At 39.2% G+C, this 18950-nt stretch overlaps 1 protein-coding gene across 10 annotated transcripts in view; it reads left to right on the forward strand.

Annotated features, from left to right (window-relative positions):
- Positions 1-18950, forward strand: part of LOC124070381 (RNA-binding protein Musashi homolog 2) — a 230565-nt gene that overhangs the window by 10945 nt on the left and 200670 nt on the right. For all 10 annotated transcript variants that reach the window (XM_046410253.1, XM_046410252.1, XM_046410251.1 and 7 more), the window contains exon 5: positions 1202-1243. In XM_046410253.1, coding sequence (XP_046266209.1) covers positions 1202-1243 — 42 coding nt within the window. The remainder of the gene's footprint in view (positions 1-1201; positions 1244-18950) is intronic.

Raw genomic sequence — 18950 nt, forward strand, 5'->3', positions numbered from 1 at the left:
GTTGTGGACATTAATTCACACTGTAGCAGTTGTTAATATGTGGTTTCCTTAAGTACATTTCCCAATGCAGTGAACACTGTGCCTAGAATGTGTCACTGAGCTCCATCAATTGTAAGAAATCTGTTACAGTAAGTAATAAGGTCAGTGATATTGGCCTGCTGTCTTCAAATCCTCATAATAACTAACTGTGTTTAGCCATTAGTTGCCGCTCAACATATAAATTCTTGAAGTGTTTTTAATTCTTGAAGTGTTGTCTCTGCACTGACTATCCTGACAGACTTACTGAACTTGTAATCGCAGCAGCCAAATGAGCCAAATCCCTGCGTCAGTATTATGAGTAATGGTACCATGCGAGGTAACAGGCCAACGGTAAATTTAAGCAGTCGGTTGTTTTAGAATGGGGATTAATAAATTCTGTCATTCCATGAAGCATTAAATGGTAGTTTACAAATGATTTGGTCAGTGAGAACATGTACTGAGTTAGGAATTGATGTAGTAGTGTTCAAATGCATCATGACTACATATGGTATATCACATTTTTTTCATCTGTTATTTTATTTGCTTAGAAGTTACCAGATCTGGTGTACGTTCTTACAAGAAAATGTGCGTTCCATGAACACAGGTTGTTGGCTAACGTGACCATGACCTGGCCTTGTCTTGGTCAAAATACTGTAACTTAGCCTAACCTGGGGACAGAGGGAATACAATGACGTCAGATTTGACAATAGTAATGCCTAATTCTTGCAGACCCATTCTGTTATAAATAAAAAAAACCCCTCCTTTCTCTGTTTTTCTTATCACTTTTGTTGGGTCATTCATGTGCACTTAATTTGTAATTGCAATAATTTTGACGGCTCTCGAATGCAGCTTTAGTTTCTGAAAATGCTTCTCATATTCTAAAGCAGACTGTATCACCACAGGCAGCTTTTGTAAATCTTAATGGCTCCAGTAAGTTGTTATCACTGTGAGCTGAAAATATCAGATTTGAATACATTAAGTTTTGAACGTGTATTACTGCTATTAAGAAACTAGCATTTATTCCTGACTACATAGGATTTCAAATGTGACGATGTGAATGCTTTTACTCTGGTTCCCTTTGTGGACGAGAGTTTTAGAAATATTTTTCTATAGCTGTTCATTGCCTTAAAATATCACAGCTTCTCTGATAACAGCAGTCTTCCTATTCTTTTCTCATTCTCAGATTGATCCTAAGGTTGCCTTTCCCCGTCGCGCCCAGCCTAAGGTAAGAATAAATTGGTCACTAACCCTGCTCAAAGAAAATGATTATGTCCCATGTCACTAGCTTACCTAATTTTGTGTGCTCACGGAGCAGATACAAAGAGGCAGTGGTTGTCTGTCTGTTATTGTGGAGAAATCCCTATTCTGGCTCTATTGTTCTCACCTTGTCTATGCTGTTTCACCAAAGCTTAAAGATGGACACAGTAGACATTTTAGATCCTTTCAATTTTGTTTTTTTTATGCTGAATTTTCAGCCTGATTGAGGTTACTCTTTTTGCATTACCTCACTGTTTTATGTCTATGTCAGTGGTTGATTATTATTGTATTTCATCACTTTTCAGCTTATTATTACAATATGATGCCATTGCGGCAGGGGTGTCACTTATATTCTGCAGTAGTACAAAATCAAGCTTTATTGTCTGTTTAATGCAGCAGAATGTAAGTTGTGAAACCATCTTGCTTTGGTAAGTCATCTGTTGGCTCGATGGGGTTGTGTCTGACAGGAAACAGCCTCTAATGTATTGGCAGAGAACATTTCCTATTGGTTTGAGTTTTTTTTTCTGTGTGTAAAAGAAAAAAACTTTGAGAATTGGAAAGTGGAATCAAGATCCTGTTTTTGAAGGTGCGCATTTATGTAAAAGGGCAACAGTTTTATTTTGAAGTGAATAGCCCAGTATTAGCATGACTGAATTTGCAAGAAATGATTAGTGACTTGTCACTGGCAGTGATGAATTACATTTACTGGCTGAATTATAAATCTATCGAGTTGTGTTCTGTAGCATTCGCTGTTGAATGAGATTGAATGACATGAGTGATTCAGAAATATCTTTAATTGTGGTGCAATGAGAAATAGTCACAATTAGCATTGAAAGAACGGGTGATTGAAAAAAAAAGAGCCCAACTCCAATCATGCAGGAACTGTCGTATGAGCTCCTCATAATGCGTATTATCTTTTCCTTCTCTTGATTACCGGTCTCGAGCAGTTCTATCGACAATTAAATATTCAGCTTGTGCAGATGGTGCTGTGGTGTAGTCAAGGGCTTTGTTGACATGCCCTCTCACACCACCCCCCAGCTTTAATGTGCAGGCTGTAACACAGTACAGTGTAGCGCTATTCAGCATTGCTATCAGGGCTTTTTCCACCTAAACCAGGTGGAGATCGATAATAGATTTTCTCCTTCCCACTGGATCAGAGAGAGGCATTGTTAAAGAGTTGGTCAGGTTTCAAATGAAGAATTGGCAGAACAGGCTTTCAAAGCCAGAGCACATGGTGTCTTAAGGATATTGGCATATGGTTGAGAAACTACCAGTGTTTCACCGCTCTTCTAACATAGCAAGTATATTACTTTAACTTCTTCTGTTCTGAGCCTTGGTCATGAAAGTCGAAGGTGCAGTAAAACAGCCCAGATGATGATTCTTTCAATTTTTAAGTGAGCGAGAAACTCCTCTTGCTGGTGTGTTTATTGTTAATCTTTGTTTAAACTGTTATTTTTTTTTCTTAGCAATGACTCAGAAAAGGGAATACAATATTTTGAGCTGTTCTACAGGTCTTAAACATATTTGTCATTCTACCTTGCATGATTCATATCTCAGTGAAATAGTGACACCATAACAGAATCCGTGGCACTGCAAAAGCCTTGTACCAATGATTTATAAAATGGCTATAGGGCAAGCTTGTTAGAGAAGAAAAATGGTCGTATTGAATGTGGATTATAAAGGATCTTAAAGCAATGGGATTAAGCCAGATAGATTAACATTGCATGGGTTTGTACTTTCTGTTCAATTGATTTAAGACCTTTAAAAGAAGTTCCATTCTGAGGTTCCCATTTAGAAAGTCCTCTCTGTTTTGCATTTGCTTTCTTTTGTCCCTCTTTCTCCTCCACTGTCTGCCTGCCTGGCTGCTTATGCAGCTGTTGAATAGACCTTGTTCTTGTTTAAAGAAGCTCGCTTTGGCAGGTGCCTCGGTGGCACGGGCAAATCGTGACGAGAGCAATCAGCGTTAATTTTCTCACGGCTAACAATGACCTCAGATGTAACCCTGCCAATGACCTCCCACTGCTGAATGCTGCAGTATGGTAAAACTATACAGTATGTACAGCACGTAGAGTAATGCTACGCTACAGACAGGAAGTGAAGGTGAACACAGAGGACATTTCACTGTAAACAACTGAAGGTGTTTGCACCGGGATGACAGGATCACAGGAAAAACAACTTGTATCAGCAGGCATAACTGACACTGCCCCAAAACATGGACAGTTCCATGCTAAAGAGACAGTTAGAGACAGACAGGAAGGAGTTTTGTGACAAATGATCATGAGGCTTTATTGACGTAAACAAAGTTGACTTGATTGAAAGATTTATACGCACATTTCTGGAGAATTTTAAAGTGAAACCTATACATATTGTGGTATGACAGATCAGTCACAGAGCGCAGATTGCCTCTGCTTTGCCCCTTGCATTTGCATTTTATGTTTTTTGTGACCATTCGGGCAAGAGTATTGGTAAAGGGCACAAATGGAAGATAACCACAGGACCTGTCAATCAGAGGAAACGTGCTAAAGAAATGCAAAACGGCGCACACGTTACGAGTGAATCACGTCACACAACGAAAGCTTATCATAAGACTTAAAAGAGGACATTTTAAAAATAGAAGCTGTGCTTACAAGTTATGTCAAAGGTATCAATGCACACTAGCCCACAAATATTCAGGGATTAGGTTTCATCTGCAGATGATTGACAGATGAGTATGAAAGGATTAAACAACTACGATGTGATGCAAAGTGCTGTATGCACATTTATTTATGGCTTGTCTCCTCCCAGCCTGCTCAGCCTGGCTGGGGTCAGCTGTGGCTGTATTAAATAGGCAGCCCAAAGTAGCTTTAGAAAGCAGGGATTTCAACATAAATGTTTCAGCATCTCAACATTTAGTTTCACAGCAAGTCCTTCTTGGTCCATTTTATCAGTAACAAAAATTCAGTGCCATCCTTGGTTATAGCTATTTTAAAACTTCAAGTCTATCTTGATACCATACTGGTGTGTTTTATATATATGTTGATAAATATTGGTTAGATATTGATTATTGGTTACTACTGTAATTTCCCCTGTCCATACTGTCAATAAAAGGCAGTCCTCCTTAACCCAGCTACACTATAAGAAATATGGGGCAAAATCTGCTGTCCTCATTCTGAAGTTCAGCTGAAGTTAATATGAGGAGACAGCAGTCAAAAATTTTAACCTATCCTACTTAAACCAAACTCTGTATCACAGAAGAATGTTCTAGTTTTCACATTTACCCAAGCATGTTTTCCCAATCCCAATCCTTGATTTTTCTTTTCTTATCTAATTAGGAGCTCATTGAGATACTGAATATTCTTGAAAAAATCGTGCATGCTTTTTTAGTATTGTGGCTGTGTACGTGAATTGCTAAAGAAGACAGAGATGAGGTGATGCTGATTCTTGCCATCTCCTTGTTTGATATTTTCCAGTAAGGTTCACACTGAAAGATGTAAACGAGGGCTGCTCTCAGTTTCCTGGAGAAATCAAAGCGACGGTTTCCGCCGACATTGCTCGAGATTTACCACTCAACTGTTGCCGTCATTACCGCTGCTGCCACTGCTTTTGTTTCCCACAGTGGAGTCGCACACAAGCATGGCATGTCCCAGCATGATTTTAATTGCCATTGGGACTGTGGCCACTTCAGTGGGAGATGAGTTCTGATGGCTTGTTATCGAAATGAAAGGAAGGAACACCAACCATTTACAGAGCAATGGGCGTAACCCTTTCTTTACACCTCCATAAAGTGGTCTGCCATGTAAGCCTAGATTGTCACTGTGTCTCAGGTAGTCTTTGGGCTGCAGTGGGAAGACAAAATAGATGTTTGCTGCACAGAAGCAGCTGCGACAACACTTGCAGATATTCTGTTTATTTTGTTTGCGATGACAGTTTCCTTTCCCCGAAACATGCCGTTTTAAACTGCTCACGTTAATGTCAGTGAGGAGTAAGGCGAACTGTGATGGTACACTGGTTGAAGTAATTCTGGGCTATCAGTCAAAAGTACCATCAAAGCAACTGAATTTTACTCCAACCTATGACAGCTGCGACTGTGGCTTGCCTGTCCATGGCCTGCTGTTAGTGTTTGCTTATCTCTTGCAGCTGGAGCCCTCTCTTTCTCTTAGCGTCTCTCTTTGTCTCACTCTCTGTCTTTGCTTGTCACTTTCTCTTTCTCACTTTGCCTCTTTCTTTATCTCTCCCCCCTCTCTCTCTTTCTCTCTCTGTGAATGACAAATTGACCAGTGCCCCCACCACCTCCACATGTCTTCTTCCCTCACACATCTCTCGGGGACTGTGTGTGCTGTATTTTCTTACCTGTAGAAAAGACTCTCAGGTGCATTGTGGCTCTTTAGTTTTAATGACGTCTGATAATAATATAGCATGAAATAAACACACATTTTCATCCCCTGTGCCTTTTGTGCTGTGTGTCAGAAACACACACTCACACACGACAACATGTACACATATTGTATTAAAGACATAGTTAGGTTTTTTTGAAGTGGGTTTGTATGATGTACATTTGCATCGTTAATGTATTGCTGGCCAACCTAGATGGCAGTCAACATGCTCGCTGTGTGGAGCAGCAAGAGGAGTGCCCTGCTGACAGTACTTTCCGCCAGGAAACTGAAGCTGTCATATGCATCTAAAGCCCCCAGACTCTTGTGATTAAAAACAGTAATTTTGCTTTGCAGAACATTGGAGTTACTAAATCCAAATTTATCAGAAAATGAACTCTTGACCTAAAATGACAGAAACCATCTTTGGGGAAAAATTTATTTGATGTGTACTTGGAGTCTTTAGTTTGGCCCATGTCACATCTGCTAACATGGAGTGGGAGGGATTTATGACCTACACTGCAGCCAGCCACCAGGGGGCAATTGAAATGTGCTTGCTACACTTATGGGGAGCTGTCATGTCATCCATCTTTATTTTACAGTCAGTGCTATCGATAAGTACTTCATACAACCTAATTAAATAACTTCAGAACTAACCCTTTAAAGAGACACAGGTGTGTGGTTTTATACATGAATTCAAAACAAACTTTTCTTCTTTCATTGTTCTCCTTCACTTTATCTTTCACTCCATTGCTCTTTCTTTCCCTCTCTCTGCTCTTTTCTGTGTTTCTTTTTCATCTTTTAGGATTACAGGGTCTTGTAAATCCAGTCTTACACCTTGCTCAGTTATTTGATCTAGATTTAGCATTATGATATTCCCCTTCTCAAAATGATCCTTATTTTAAATGACACAGCTCACTGCTGGGAAAATGAAACCTCTGTAGCTGCCAGCCCCTTTGAATGTCCCTGTGAGTTTATTAAAAGCACCAGCTTCCCCGTTCCAACTCAGATCTGCACAGCTGCATGAGTCTGAAAGAATATTCAAGGACAAAAGTCTTTAATGTAGAACAGAATGCCGTATCACCATCTTTGTTCAGCTTTACAGTTTATGACAATGAGCCCTCCCAAATATTTATTACGTGAAGGAAGATTATTTCTTATTAGACATTGTTATTTCAACACATTTCTGCTGTGCAGATAGCACACCGAGTGGAACAAAGAAAAGGAATGCTGTCTTGTGCAGGCTATTATCCTCACCTGATGTCGCATTTCAAGGCATATGGCACAGGCCTTGTCCCGGTGAGCGACCAAGGTTCCCAACTGAAAAGATATTTGCTGTGTTTCTCAAAATAAATGCACTTTTGGAATGGGTTTTTACAACTGACACTACTAAATGCACTGACGTTTCACTGAATCCGAGAGTCAGATGGAAGACGACGGAAAAGTGACAAGCGAGTTGATGGGAATTCTTCGCTGTCACTCTCCTCTCACCCTTGGAAAAAACACATGTGCAGCCAACATAAATAAACCCTCCTTTAGATGGAGGATGACACAAGGAGTTGCCCCCCTCTTCCACCCACCCGCGGTAATGGTTACTGTGCCGAAGCTGAAGATGGGTTTAAATCCCTGACCCGTCAGCTCCTTTGCTTTCAGTGGCCTCTGTGGAACTGCTCCAGATGAAAACGGGGCCAGAGCACAGACATATGAATGACTGTTTGTTTGGTGGTCAGACACAATCACCAACTGAGTGACCCAGTTAACGGGTAGTCAAAGCGATGCTCAGTTTGATTCGGGCGTGTAGCTTTATTTATTTATTTATTTGTGTGTGTGTGTGTGTTTCACACTGTCTAAATGTATCTTGTGTCCCTTTTTTTCATGCTTTCCTCCAATGTTTATGCATCAGTGCAGCGATAAGTGATGTGAAAATGTATACAAGTGTAATTATGTTTTTTTTTTTTTTTTTTTTTTTACTGCAGACATAACATGAACACACATTTCTTTTGTTTGAATAATTGTCGGAGTGCTTATAAATGGAGTGTACATGCGTGCGATTCTTTCCTCGGCCTCCCTCTTTCTCGGCTCCGGTCTCCTTGGTTGCGGGTGGAGAGTAATTAGGTTTTCTAGGGGATTGAGGGGTTCTTACAATGCTTACCAATGGCAGCAGTCAGGCAGGCTAGTGCTGGCAGGGCAGAGAGGACAGAGGGCTGTGCAGGAGCCTGGCACTGCTAAACCTGATGCTGACTGACAGTAATGAGGACAGCCTGCTAGCCAGGATAGAGAGGAGAGGAGAGGAGAGCATGGTCCTCCACTATACCTCTCAAGACCTCTTATCAAAGCCTCTGTGCACACACATGTGCTCACAGAGATACAAACAACACAAGCACACATGCACAAAAACACATGTTTAATGTGTTGTAGCTAGACCAGAGCAAATGCATCCCTGGATCCCATCCCTGGATTGTGTTATATCTGTCTTATTTTTGGAAGAATAAAAAAAATAAAATCAAATGTTATCCATTTAGATATGATATTTGTTACAGCAGCTGTTTTGTGACTTTCTGTTCAGTCGCTGGGAAACAGCAGGTATTTAGAAAGCACCCAGGAAAAGGTGTTTGTATTCACAGTACAAATGGCGTGCTCATGTTTTGTCCTCAAATACATTAGTAGTAAATTACAACCAATATTTGAATATGTTGTGTGTTCCCGTAGTCGCTGTAAGCTAAAAAAGAAAAAAAAAAGATTGACTACTGATAAAATATTAGTGTTTGGTTTCTACTGGTCTCTCAGAACAGTGACAGTCCCTGACAGTCTAAGTGGTTTTGACCTCTCACAAACCAAGAGTGACTCTGACCTTGGGCCCTCCCCAGCTGTAACACTGTTCTGTATTAGTGCGCTGTGAGTATGTGACAGGTTGATTAGCCAATCGTGTTAGGACTTTTCATGATACAAGCATCTTTTTCAGTCTGCTTTCGTCGCCGCCCATCGAATTCGTCGCTTTCGTTCTGCTTTCGCCGCCGCCCTTAATTTGAAAGTCATCACTTCAGGGAGTGGCATTGGGCAGCTAAAGAGGCCGATGACAAATGCATTTCTAAATTTTTAACAGAGATCTTTTTGAGTTTGCATTTTGAATTAAATATGGTATATATATATATATATATATATACACACACACACACACATATGCATATATGTATGTATGTATTTTTTAAAGGGATGTCCAGATCTTCCATTGTGTTGTCAGACACGTCACCTTGCTGTCCATTTGTGAATTGTCATTGCTCCCCACCACCTTCACCCCGTGTTTCTACTTGCATGCAGTCTGGGATTTGTACAACAGACAGTGAAATATGGTGTCTGTAGCAATAGAGGCTCAGGTGTGTCAAGATGTGTGCAATTATTACCAGTCTTACAGCTATATATACAATACTAGCATCTCTTAAAAAAGAAAAGGTCATAGAAGAATTGTACGATATACATTTCACTCGGTGTGTGAATGATTATTGTCATTTTCTTGCAGGCTACGTACAACATTATATGTTTTTGTACTGTAGAAAAGAGTGCAGAAATATATGATGTGTGTATGAAATTGTCCTTAGTTAAGCAAAATAAAAGCTCCAAACACTATATGTTCACTTAGAAAACATACAGTCACTGCTAGTAACATGTTTGAGAGCTTTGTCAGTGTCTGTTTTTTGTTTTTTTGCCCATGTGGTTAAATATATTGTATTTTTGTAAATCCATCCATTGTTTAGAAGGTATCTTTCACTCAAGATTGAGGTATGTACAGTATATTTGTGATTGTAAAGCTAAAGTCATTTCGTGTTGGGCGTGTCTGTCTGATTGGACAATTGCCTTCCCGGCTTACTGAAGTGTTCTGCCATGATTGGATCCAGTTGTCATTGTAGAGTAAGATATTGGAATCTCGCAGGCCAGATTGCTCCTTCTCACTTTGACGTTGTGTGACAGTTCATGCTCTGTCGTTTTTATGTGCTGCCCCCCCCCCCTTTTTTTTTTTTCTTTTTTTTTTCTAGGGCACCAGCCTCTCAGATTAAGACTGATATTCCTTTAGCAAGACAAGCCTGTCAGGTTGTTAGTTGTGCCGTTGCTGGTGGTGTGATTAATAGTGATGGTGATGGCCAGTAGCTTTTGCTGCCTTTTTCTGGCTCAACTGCTTGTTTGCAACATGTCACTATGTCCATAATGGGGCCTTGAAGTACTCTAGTTGCAACATTATATCCTTTTAATTCAATGAACAATGTATCTGCCCAGTGTTTGGCTCATATGACTGCTTTGTTGTACTTATTGTGCTCGTGTCACTTTTAAAGGGCTACAGTCATGGTCACCAACCGGTCTAATGCTTGGCTTAGTCACTGTCCTCGTATAGTTTATAGCGCAACACCCTATTAATAACCAAACATGACTGGATAGACAAAAATAACAAGCAGCAAACGGAAATATATTCTATGCTGTAATTACATATTTCAGAACTTACACTGTTATTTTACTTGTCATTCTGAGCAGCTGCGTGATGCGTTTCTTTTGTGTTGCACCCCAAAATATCTTAACTAGAAGGTGACTGTGGTGTATCGGTTGTCACTCTGGTGTATAAATATTATGTAATTAGCTAAAAGCATTTAGACCATTGATTCCTTGTTGTTTAATTAAAGTATGCCAAAATTATGGGTATTTCTTCACTTCAACAGATGAGATAAGAGATAAAAAGGTTGACAGGAGAGTGTTTCAAGAGCATTAATATAAAACAATCTAGCAGATGCAAAGTTCTGATGATGTGGCACTTAATGCATGTGACCTTATTTCTTGTGATAAGAATCACAGGTTCAGTCCAAATTTGTCCTCATGCTGTATTTCTGTGATTTTACCCTGATGTGAGACTCACTGAAAGGAAACTGTTATGCATGTACTTTGCCCAGGCACTGCTTAACAGCTCCCAAATGGCCCCAGTGGCACAAAACCTACATGGTATTGTTAGTAAAAGGAACTAAAAGGAAGAACAAGATAGAATCTCAGTGTTGAGCTCCAACAAAGCATGGCAGAAGGACATGCAGAGGTACAGACAGACAGGCACGCACGCTGCTCCACATTTATAGCCGAGACCCTCACCTGCATTTTCTCTGAAGTCATATACAGGGAGGTCTGTCATTCACTTCCATAATAATGTACAATTTTTCAACCTAAATGGAGATGGAATAAAATTGGTGACTCTTTGTTATCAGCTCTTCTGAGCTGAAATCCCATATTTATTTTTACATGATGACAGGTTGCAACTGTTGCAACATGTCACATTGTCTGATTTAACAAAAAATAAAGAAAAAGGAAAAAAAAAAAAACGAATAAATGCGTGGATGTGTAAGACACCAAGTCTTCAGTACTGAATTGCATCTAAGTCTGGGCTCTAAAGAGCTTAGCTGTTCCTCTACATAATGCCTCGGTCCTCAGCTGTGACCTTTCTCTTCCGCACATCATTCATGATTATACTGCTGACATGTTGGCTCATGCCAATAATTTTTCATTGGAGGCAATGTCAGCCACATCATATTTTATCATCTGGATAAATTTGTGTTGTGTGTGCATGTAGGCTCTCCATAATTTGTATTTGTCTGTTTATGTGCGTGCCCTAGAGATTAGATTTTGCACTCAATTCAACTCAGAAACGAATTCAGATGTAAACACAATCTGGCAGCAGTGAGAAGATACATATATCACAGCTAAATTACTGATATATGTAATGTGAATAAATAAGGTGTTTGTATCAAGAAATGTGAGTCATTTAACGGTGAGTTTGCACAAGAATGATGCACCAAATCTCCACCATGGCTGCACAGCCTGAGAGCATGATGATCACACATCAAATGCAAAATGACGGAGAGCCACATTATGACAAACCATCATTTTTTGTCTCATTATATGAGCCATTTTGACTTGTCACTAAATTATGGGTGTTATTGTATATAGATGAATAATTTTCAAATACTGATTTTTACAGCCAGATGTAATAGCCAAAGTGAATCCTTTCATGCTTCATGAAACTGTCTCCAGAGTGATTTTGTTTTCAAGTGCAGCCTATACAGTATGCTCCAAGCTTACAAGTCACAAATATGACTTGTTATATTTGAGTGCTTTGGCTACAAATAACAGAATGGACCTTGTAACAAAACAACCACAACATTTTTGTGGTTGTTTCACTTCTGATGTTGAAAATTAAACAGCATAGAGCTACCTTGTGCTTCAGTGAGAAAACCAACAGGACTAAGTGCACAACAGGCATGTAATTGATGTTTAATTAGTGTAATAACAGTTCTTATTATACACAGGCAACATGTCTTTATACATTTTCCTAACAATAGGGGTAAACCCTTGACTAGATACTGTTTGCGCTAAATGTGCCACAGTGCCAATTATCTCCACAGAATACCAAACAATAACATCCATAATTTCCACACTTACATCAGTTGTTGATGCAGTTGTGTGTCTTTTTGAGTCAGTGACCTTCTCATACAACTCAGTTTCCTTCAGTGACTACACCACCCACTCCACTGATGATAAAAACTAGCCACTGTGTTTTTTTTTTAATAACAAAAGGATATGTTTACTACAGTTTTAGATAGGACGTCAGTGCTCTCTATTTAATTGAAGGAAACGCATAACTGAAGTAATTACTACACATTATCCATTCTCAAAAAGTGCTCAGAGTTAATGTCAGTGTCAAGCTCGGCTTTTCACAGATTTGATTTATGGTGTCAATTGTGATATTTCAATGTTTGCAGTAAAATTAATTTAACTTTAAAAGGGATATCATATGTCTTGGCATATGATATCCCATTATCCCATAAGTGGCAAGATATGTCTTGATGCCACATGCAGATGGGCACCTTATAGACCGTTTTCCCAAGGTTTTATAGGACAACTAGTTTGGACTTTCATTTGTGGTTAAACTGTCTGTACCACATGGCGGGGAGCTCATCACTTTCAAAGGGAATGAGAGAACCTAATGTAATTGACTGTGATTGACACCGACCCCCGCCACATTTACTGGTAATTTATTCCTTCTAATCCAACCTCTTTTGGTGACTGCACTGCAGGTGTGCCACCAGCATCTTTGGTCGCAAAATTACCGAAAAGGTGTTCTCGCACATGGCAGATGTGGTAGTGCCATGAATTTACACCACTGTCTGTGCTTTCACCTCGATTCATTAAAAGAAGACCCCTTGTGACACTCTGTCGGGAAAATGCAAAAACAACCCCACAAAAGAAAGAAAAAAAACCCTCCTTTCTGTGTTGCGACTGCAGACTGGCGGAGAATGTGGAATAATCAAACAGAGGTAATGCATAAGCAGGTCAAGTCCAGCTTGTAACAGTTATTTTGTGACTTCATTTTCTCTCGTGTTATCATACAATAATGAAAAGTGTTGACAGATTCATTTCCTCGCTGCTACTGCCTAAGACCATTTTGTGATTTCTAATTGATAGCTACATGCAGCACTTTTATAGCACGAGACAATTTTATAGCACTTTTAATTAGTCCAACTTTGACCTTCTGTTCGCTTTGCATTTATATTGCTCCAAATTATTTTCACCTTCTTTCCTCATTAACTTTTGTCAAATGAATACAGGCATTTACAACATAGTAATCCATATATGCGCTGTATGAAATATGGAAAGACTCAAATGAATTGATAATAGTCTCTTGCATTAATTGTTTGATTGATTACGCACAATTAAATAATCTGTGAAATGAATATCCTCAGAGAGACTCTAGAGAGATTTTTTAGTACTTTCTCAACATAGAGAAATTATTTTTTTTATTTTTATTTTTTTTAAAAGGTGAATAAAAATACCTCAGTGGAATGAGGCTGTAACAACCACTTAGTTAACTAATTGACTAAGAGGGGAAGCCCTTACATACGTCATTAGGGAATACAGGTGCATGATGACTCTACTCAGATAAATCCTTCATATGGAACTAGTTAATCTCCCATGTAATGTTGAGCAGATGTATATTGGTAAATGAATAAACACCAACCTCAGATGAATCTCACTTGACAAGGTGTTTAGTATTCATTTGGACTGCTTCCATGGAATGAGTATTGAATTTGTATGAATATTTGTGTCAGCATGCACCACGTGCAGTCATCGTCAGCCAAACAATTCTTCAACTTCAGAAACATTAAGCTGTAACTGCTGCGACAGTGACTGATTTACACTGATGCAATGTGGCAGAGCTTTTTACTGTGTGCACACCACAGAAAGTCCTTGTGTGAGACCTGGCAGTCAGGTGTATACAGTGCTGCTGTGGGGTAGACTATTTGCATCCCATGTAAATCTTGCTTCCAAACAAGCACAATTTCACAGAGACCATTTGACACCAGGGGAAAGGAAAGGAAAGGAAAGGAAAGAGGCTGGATTTACTCTCACCAGTAAAACAGGGCGGTGAATGACAAGATTCCATTCATTGCAAATGGAAGACAGCATCGAAGAGCAGGAAGGAGAGACTCGCCAGAGCAGTAAAACCGCTTTATATTTGATGCAGTTTTCCGCTACTAAAAGTTGACCCGCAGTTAGTGTTTGAATGGCAGCAGATAGTCAGTAAAACGAATTGTGTTGGCTACAATTTTCAAATGAGACAAACATGGTGGCCAGTCTTTTAACCTCAGCTGTCCTCTGTAAAGCAGTGTATGTCTGAAGATAATTCAACCAAGAGGTTAACCCGTGGCTGAATTCTCAGGTTCTAAGTTTGTTCATAAGAGGCAAGTCACGTTGTCTGAAGCACTTCATTTGCATAAAGGAGACAGGACCTCCATTGGTGATTAAAAACAGCAAACACCACCTTCTGTGAATGCATTAAAAGTAAATAGTGGCAAAGAATTCATTAACATTATTGTAATTATATGTAGTGCCACTTAATGAGGCTCTCGTTTCACTCCACAAGGTGGACAGGTATTAGACAGGAAGTGGAAATTCAGAAAATTAAGAGTAGAGGAGCTCTAACCTGACCTCTTTTGACCTTCATTTTATGTTCTGTCTCGCTTTCTGCTGGACATAGCTATTTGTCTGTGCATATGTGTGTGTGGATGAGTTTGTCTTTCTATCCATCTGTCTCATCTGTCCACCCTCTTTTCAGTATTGGAGTCTTTATCTGCTTGGTTGACTTTATAACTGTAACACTAGTTTAATTTCCTTACCTGCTTAATTGAAATTCACATCTCTTTCTCCTCATGTGTCTTGCCGGTGTGTGCGCGTCTAAATGTGTGTGTGTGGGGCGGATATTAGCGGAGATGTATTTTCATTCTAAAAGTGGCAGGTGATGGACAGGATCTCACAGACAATGCCCTCCCCCCTCTCCTTCCACCACCCTCAATCTTTTTGTCTGCTGCACCTGTCTTTTAGATACCTTTCAACCCTGTCTCTTTCTTTTGCTCTCTCTATTCCCAAGTCCCCCTTTTCCCTGGATTGCCTTGGCTTGATAAATCTGATGCTAAATTTAGAGACATATTTCTCAAAGACACCAGGACTAAAAAGAGAGGAGTGCAGACAAAATGGCCTCTCTAATCCATGTTTATCATCTTTTATTTATCTCTCTGAAAAACGTGAGGCCGTCATGGAAATTCCCCTCTCCCTTTTGTCTCTTATTTGCTGCCATTACTTTTTCTGTCCTCCAATTAAATGTCAGTGACCACATTCTGGTCCCAGAAGGCCACATTTAAACTGACGGCATATTCGAATTACATCATTCAGCTCAGTGGGGTTGCGCTTCATAAAATTAGGGCCTTGTTGAGGTTCTAATAGAATAGCCATTTAAATTACAGCTGCGATCATGCTGTCAGCGAGTGCAGCCTTCATTACACTCCCCTTATTTCCCAAATTCTTTGTTAGACCTAATATTGTTTGATTGCAATATGGCACCCACTGACAGAAATTATGTGTCCACCCTGGAGTGGTTTCAGTGGCACCTTACAAGCTTGACTCATCTCACTTTTGTGAAGAAACCTGTTAGCCACAGGCTAACACATTAGCAAGAAAAAGCTAAAATTGCACCTGGACATAGACAGAAAGAGGAACAGCTTTCCAGACGGTTCAGAGTCAGTAACTGAACTGTTCATGAGTCTGAAAGGGAAGAATACGTGTGTTATGAAAAGATACCACAGGAGAGGATGGAGCACGTCACAATATCATATGTTGTTTGTCTCGTTACTAGAAGTGAATATGAATTGAAATCCAGATATGTGACTGTAAACTGTATGTAAATGTCTTCATATTCATATTATTATAATGAACAAGATATATATATATATATATACATGTTATATACTGATGTGTTAGTGTATTTTGTTGAGCTCATGTTAACATCAGAATAGTTTGTTAAGAGCGCAGTTTCAGGGCTTTGTTCTAAACAATTCACTGATGGATCAGTTAGCTGAACAATACACACATTCCTCACTGTGGAGTCTCAAGAAGCAAGGTGATGGCTTGAAGCTCTCGTCTTTTTCTCTCTCATTGTGACTGCTTTTATAACTTTATCTGCCTGTTGCCAGTTATACTTCTCCTTTATCCTGTCCTCTATGGCCTGTCCTCTATGGTTTATGTTGATAATGAAGGGTGGAATATTTCCTCCCTGCGTGGTAAAGTGGCATCCTGCAGTGGCCCTCAGCCACACTGTACTGTACATTTTTCAGAGAGGGAGAAAGTAATTAGTTTGCCATTTGGATTCACAATGCAATTATTTGCTAGATTCTGGAACATTTAAGGTGCCTTTTGGTAAACAGTGTCAGCCCCTGAGAAAGTAAGGCCAGGCAGATATTTCACAGGAAAACACATTAACCAGATGACTTCAAAAAGTCTCTGCTGATTACAGTGTAATTTTGCTTATTATCAGCAGTCGACAACATCTGGTCTCAACGTGGTATTTCTAAATCCCACATTCAAGTTTTGTTGCATAGATTGAAATGTCTATCAGTAGGATGTAGGGAAATCTTTTCACTTTTTTCTTTTTTTTTTTTGCAGTTACAGAGTCAGGCTAACTTGCAAATCCTGCTTTTACACCTTTCGTTCAGCTGTTGGCTTTTACAAAATCACGGTGCAAAAGACATCCTGATTATATAGGTGCTGTTCAATGAGATAATCAGCCTTCCACTGAGATCCTTATGCCAAACATGCAATCTAAATTTGGTTATCTTATTAGTTGTTTAACAGTGTTCTCCCTGGATCTTACACCAGCGTGCAGCTGAATCAGATGCTTCTCAGTTCGACGACTTTTCCAAGGAAGAAAAAGGGACTGTAGCGCACTGATTGATTTGCAGCCATTTATTGTTCAAACAGAGTGATGAATGTTGGTGAAAAAAGCTCTGAGTCTTTTTGACTGGCTGTAAATAACAAAAAGTGTGCTCCACTGCCTTTTTCCCTTGGATATTATCCAAGAGTCGACAGAAATATTTCAGTCAGAAATGGGTCATTTTGCTATAGTCTTTTGCAATAATGTTTCAGATTTGACTTTGGTGGAGTTTGCCAGCTGACAACATATAGAGGGCAATCAATTCTCATAAGCAAGCAAGCATCTGCAGGGAAGTGGATTTATGTTGTTGACTGATTTTGCTGTCAACTGAATCTGTATTGGTTTATTTTATTTATTTATTTTTTTTGCGGAAATATATATTGGGCAGTATTCCAGCCTCCTGCAAATAATGCACCACTTCATTAAGTTTTTCTTAATTTTTACAGTGCAAGATTACAAAATGCTAGTGGCAGTAATATGCATACATACATAACTGAATGTCTATTATGAATAAAAACTAAACAGAAAAATCATTTTGCTTGTAACCTGAAGTTCAGCATATGTAAAAAAAAAAATTTAAAAAAATTGAAGGCATCATGGTATTTAAAAAATGTATTTGAAATAAGTGGCACATGTCTGCAGCCAATAGACTGACTCTGTTCTTTAATTGCACGATGGAGACAGCGAATTCGTATTCATGATAATAATTGCCTGTGAGGTGTAGCTTTAGCAAACGTGGGGCTTGCATAAAAACTCTGCTTCGTACTTGGCGTCTGACATTTCCCGGTCTTTGATCGATGAGCTTGCCAGTGGCTCCTTCACTCTGGGCGACTCTTTCTCCCTCTGTCACGGAGAACTCGACAAGATGGTGAGGTTAGCACCTCCCTAAGCGAGATTATAAGCACAACACTTCTGTGTCGCTGAAGATATTGTGTTACATTGTGCGGTGGAGGCATCCCCTGTAAGCGGGAAAAGTATAAATCATCAGTGTGTAAAGACATGTACATTGGATGACTGTATACTGCAACAGGTGTGTTAACACTAAGGCTCTGATGTGTCATCATCATCACTGATTGCATTGAATATGTAAATTAAGACGATGTACGATTTTAGTGCAGCCCATGCTTTTTAATGGCAGCAAGATGCTGTTGTCTTTGATTTGCATTGTTCCCACCCTGTCTTGTACTAATTAAACATAGATAATCATATATCACAGTCTTGTATTTTCATACTTGATAATCATGCAGTTCATTGATATTAATGTGTTGTAATTTAGTCCCCTTCAAGCTCACACAATGCAAAAAATGGTAAGAAAATAAAATAATAATAATAAAAAAAAACTCATTAAAGATCTGTGTAAAACTGTTGCTAGGGACTTTTTCCAAGTCTTAATGTAAAAATTCCTTAAAGTGAATCATCCTGATTATCTTTCATGTTGAGGTAATTTGGTTTTTAAATCTCTGGGTTAAATTGGTCTTTGTTATGTGGGCACGGGTGGTTGGGGTCGGAGAGGCAGTTTAGCAGAGTAATTGCAAGAGTTTGCACCATTATGTAGTTGTCTTTGTGTCAAATGCAGCTTCATATAACATTATAAATACCTAATGAGCTTTACAAAATCATTAGAATTCACAGGCATAGTCCATATTTCTCATTATTCAGAAAATGTCCACAGTGACAGACTTCCATAGTTGACAGTTCATCTGACCTCAGAGCTTGATAAATTGTGTAGCTGGACTTCATTGTCCACATGCAAGTGGTCAGTGTAGCTTCTATAAAGCATTGAGTTTTCACATATAATATTTAGGCACGATTTTAGAGCTCAAAATTACACTGCAGAAGTGCACACACTTAGGAATGACATGATTTTTAGCCACAAATATTTGCTGTATCTTACACAGAACAATGAAGACACAACCTCTGTGAAGTAAATATTTTACATAAGCTAAAGAAAATAATTAAAACTATTATTTTTAATTATAGACCAGTATTAAAAACTACCCCAAACTCTCAAAATGTGCTACTTTGAAACAACGAGAACA

This window comes from Scatophagus argus, chromosome 14 (genome assembly GCF_020382885.2).
Source record: "Scatophagus argus isolate fScaArg1 chromosome 14, fScaArg1.pri, whole genome shotgun sequence".
NCBI lineage: Eukaryota > Metazoa > Chordata > Actinopteri > Scatophagidae > Scatophagus > Scatophagus argus.